The 4,947-nt window shown below is 46.8% G+C and overlaps 1 protein-coding gene across 1 annotated transcript; it reads left to right on the forward strand.

Moving 5' to 3' along the window:
* Nucleotides 1-1,986: 1,986 nt before the first annotated feature.
* LOC311375782 (neurogenic differentiation factor 6-B-like) lies at nucleotides 1,987-3,048 on the forward strand (the record flags this gene model as incomplete). The annotated part of the gene is made up of 1 exon (XM_084490839.1): nucleotides 1,987-3,048. The coding sequence occupies one exon, from the start codon at nucleotides 1,987-1,989 to the stop codon at nucleotides 3,046-3,048; it is 1,062 nt and encodes a 353-aa protein (XP_084346965.1).
* Between the last annotated feature and the right edge of the window lie 1,899 nt (nucleotides 3,049-4,947).

Here is a 4,947-nt window from a genome sequence, read left to right on the forward strand (position 1 = left end):
TATATCACTGTCTAAGCGATAAGTGTCCAAGGGCTCACCGATAGATTGATAAGGTGATAAGGGTCCGTAATTGATTCCCCTTGCAACAAGGTCATTCACACACACACACATACCTGGGAGAGTGTGAAAGTGTGTACGTACGTATACGTGCGTGCGTGCGCCTGTGTGTGTGCATATCATTGTGTGTGTGTGTGTGTGTGTGTGTGTCAGGTTGTTTGTGAATGTATTCAACACTAACTGAGGAGTGCATACACCCATATCCAGCACCAGCTGTGGCCCATTGTGGAGTTGGCAGCGAGCCATTGGGCCATTTCCATGGGGTGTGCTTTAGAGGTACTATAAAGCCACCAGGACTATGCAGACGGAGGGGGGGGGGGGGGGGTTGGGGTGGGGGGTGGGAGGGGTCTCTGGCGTGTTCTTAGACGTACCCCACCGGAAGCTGATGTGTGCCCCCACACCGGCCTGAACCTGATTAATAATAATAGAGCAGGGAAAATGATAGCGATCAAGTGTGTGCGGCGCCGGGGACAGAAACGCAGGGAGCACGTAACACTTTGTTGTGTAGACGGATGATTTGTTTGCGTTTGTTGTGACTCCGCTTTAATTTGTGACTCGCTGCCTGGGTTTTACACAGCGTTTAATTAGAAAGATGGATCCCCGTGCGTATAAGGTTATGGTTGTGTTATATTATGAGATTATCGTCACAGTGTCACTTTTAGTGCGGACAACTCGTAAAACAAATGTGACTGGTAGCTAAATATATACAGTATGGATTAAAGTACTTATATTTGACCACCTAAATATCAGACAGATAGACAGTGAGATGCACAGACAGACAGACAGACAGACAGACAGACAGACAGACAGACAGACAGACAGACAGATAGATAGATAGACAGATAGATAGACAGATGGATAGATAGATGGATGAATAGATAGATGGATAGATGAATAGATATAGAGTGATAGATAGATAGACAGACAGATAGTTAGATAGATAGATAGATAGATAGATATAGAGAGATAGATAGATAGATAGATAGATAGATAGATAGATAGATAGAGAGAGATATAGATAGACAGACTGACTGACAGACAGACAGACGCACATGCATGCAACCACACACACACACACACACACACACACACACACACACACACACACACACACACACACACACACACACACACGCACACACACACACACACACACACACAAAGTTTCTGATGAATCTCATGAATCAATTTATATTTTAACGGAGATGAAAAAAAATAATAAATAAAAATTAAAGTTGTTATCCTTCTCCGGTTTGAGATGTTGACGGTGTGCGCGGGCCTCCCTCTCCCCATTACCGGAGATGCCAGATGATCGGTAAGGAATGGAGGTCCCACGGGACAACAAGCACGTGATCTACGCTGCCACGGGACGTCAGCGGCAGATGGCGTGGGTATACCCACTCTGGCAGTTGGCATGAGTGTCATTTCTCAAAGAGAGAGGGAAAGGAGAAGAGAGGAAGAGAAAGAGGGAAGAGATACAGAAGGCTTCACACACACTCACACACACAGACACACACACACACTCAGACAGCATCGCGTGGTCTCATTGTGTGTTGTGCAGGAGGAGAGAGTGCAGGACGGTATTCTGGAGGAGATATTTGGTGCCATGTCTGCTGCCCGCTGACACGTCCAGAGGTAGGACCCCTACTCCTATCGCGTTGTTTGGGGAAAGTGCCGGCTGCATTTCCAGATCAACTTTTCGTCGATCGTATTTATTTCGTTATGATGACTTGAGTGACTGTTTTTTAAAAGGGGGGCAATAACAGTAAATCCCGTGTGTGTGTTTGTGCGTGCGGGTGTGTGGGTGTGGGGTACTCACCATCTAATAAAATGACATAACAATACGTTGTTTGGACCACCCGGGCTCATTGTGTGTGTTCGTGTGTGTGTGTGTGTGTGTGTGTGTGTCTGCTGTTCCTTTCTAGGAAAATGTTGACATTGCCCATCGATGAACCAGCTATGATGTGTGAGCCACGGTTCGGTGCGAATTACCCCCGCGAGACGTTACCTGAGGACCTGGCGCGCGACATTGGCCGGCGGGACAGCATGCACGAGGAGATGTCCAACTCGGACATGCGCGATGATGACCTGCTGGAGGACGAGGACCTCTCCGAGAGAGACGAGGACGAGGACGAGAGGGAGGAGGACGAGCCGGACGCCAACGGGCTCGCCAAGACGCGGGGGCCCCGCAGGAAGAAGCCGTCCAAGGGGCGCCACGAGCGGATCAAAGTTCGACGGCAGGAGGCGAACGCGCGGGAGCGGAGCCGCATGCACGGCCTGAACGCGGCGCTGGAGAGCCTCCGTAAAGTGGTGCCGTGCTACTCCAAAACGCAGAAACTCTCCAAGATCGAGACGCTCAGGCTGGCTAAGAACTACATCTGGGCTCTGTCCGAGACTCTGAGCGCCGGGAAGAGGCCGGACCTGCTCGCCTTCGTGCAGACCCTGTGCAAGGGCTTGTCCCAGCCCACCACCAACTTAGTCGCGGGGTGTTTACAGCTGAACGCCAGAAACTTCCTCACCGACCACAACGGGGACGTCATGTTCTCCGCGAGGCCCCCCCCTTACGACTCCATGTACCCCTACCCCGGCTCCGAGGCGAGCGCCCCGCCGGGCCACAGCAGCGGCGGCGTCGGAGGTACCGCGGACAGCGCCAAGCCCTTCCGCCACTACAACTACGGTGGTGCCGCGTACGACGCCGGCTACTACGAGAACGCGTCCCCGGAGGGCGGGAGTCCTCACCTGGACGGGCCGCTCAGCCCGCCGATGAACTTCAACGGGATCTTCTCGCTGAAACACCACGACGACGCGTCCGAATACAGCAAGAGCAGTCCCTACGGGATGCGCTACTGCGGTGCGCCAGGCCGCGCCACGCTCGGGCAGAACTCCATGTACCGAGGGGGGGGCCCCGAGGCCCGGTTCCCCTACGACCTGCACCTCCGCGGCCAGCCCTACCAGCCGCAGGCGGAGATGCACGGCGCTTTCCACAATTGATGGGGAGCTGGGAGCAAACGTTTTCAACAACGGGGATGTATGCCACGTTTTAAGAGAGGAGTTCAAAAGAGAGGGACTGTTGACGCACGAAACACGTGAATGACAATAAGAGATAAAACTGGTTTTATTGCGTTTGAGTTTGACCTTGTGGTGCAACTTTTGCGTTGGTTTGTCTGGTGTAGGCTGGTCTACGTCACTTTTATTTGTATGCTTTTTTGGATCTCAAGTTTTGAGAGACTCTGAGAAACTGCTTGAGAGATGAAAATGAGTCACACACACACACACACACGCACACACACACACACACACACACACACACACACACACACACACACACACACACACACACACACACACACACACACACACACACACACACACACACACACACACACACACACAAGGCTAGGGAGTAGAGTTTGGTGGTACATAAATCCAGTGCATAGTATAGGCCATAACTATTCGGTAAAGATCACAATTCTACAACATCTAAATTAAACAAGACTATCCCATGTTGTTGTCTGGTAGAGAAGCTGGACGATCCTTCCGATGAAGGCAACGAAACTTGGTGGAATTGCTCATTTTTTTCTTTTCAAGCGTCAAAGCTTTCAATCTGTTCGCAATAAACGGAGCTATGCAAAGGAGCCCAACACAATCTCTTCTTAATGTTATATAACTAGTATAGAGTTACCCTTATGGCCATCAAGTTGAGGATATCATTTAAAAAATGAGCTAAAGAAGGATACTTTGGAGCCTCCATCTGTGTTGGAGACCTGCATGTTAGGGGTCGGTTCTATAAATACAGTAAAAACTGTACTACAAACTGTTTGGTGAAACGAAAAAAAAATAATAATTGTGAAGCAGAAGCATTTGTATTTGCAGTTGAAGTTGTGTGGTAAATGTAAATTATTTTATTTATTTATTTATTTCGCTATTTATTGATCCGTAAAAATATGTATGTGGATGCCTTTACACTCTGTTTCTGTTGAATTATGGTATATTCCGATTTCACTCGCTGGTGTATTTATCTTGACCTCAGATATTAAGAATTTGTTGGAGGAAAGTAATCTTATGCTTTCACCTTTTAGTCCAGTAAATGAGCCTTAGAGGTTGTTAAACAGGAGTTATGCAACGAAAGGAACTTTTGGAGTGTTAAATGTCCCATGAACTGTAAAGGTGTCCAGGTGTCCAGGTGTGGGAGCTATAGGCCTGTTCACCGGGGAACTGTATTGCACATGTATTTCTGCACAAAATTTGCGATTGTCCTCATAAATGCAGTTGATTTTGTAACTACCTGAGTTATTATTGACTGCCAAAATGCACAAAATTTGCAATTTTCGTTTCTCACAATTTCGACGGTTGTTCACACGCAAAAAAAACAAATGTAGAAAGTCAAAGATGAAAAGCGCAGACCAAACAGTCCTGAGTTATAGGTTCTGAAGCCAATGCATTAAGTTTGATATATGAACCTAACGGATCTGTGTTCAAATTAATTAAAATAAGCCTACTTGTGTATATGATAAATCCAGATAGGCTTACAACATTTTTTTTGATAGGCTATTTCACAATGATATAAGACAATTTTATAATTTTTTTGAAACAATGCATAAAGAATCCCATACTATTTTCCAAGCAAATACTATAAAGTAACTAATTTTAACTGAAATCTGGTAAAGTTTTTGTTCAATTAAATGCATTATCCTAATCGTATAGGCCTATACCGTATTAAATACAAAATGCGTTTAAAGGCTGTTGAAAGTCACTGATTAAAAGGCTGGACTTGGCCCACCTAATGTAATCAACAGCCCGTTTATCCAGAAATCTATTAAGCAAAAACATGGTCATTCACTTAAAGGCCATCATCGAAATATTTTACATTTATTTAATTGAATGATTTGG

The sequence above is a fragment of the Micromesistius poutassou genome (genome assembly GCF_964030765.1).
Source record: "Micromesistius poutassou genome assembly, contig: SCAFFOLD_6567, whole genome shotgun sequence".
Taxonomy (NCBI): Eukaryota; Metazoa; Chordata; class Actinopteri; order Gadiformes; family Gadidae; genus Micromesistius; species Micromesistius poutassou.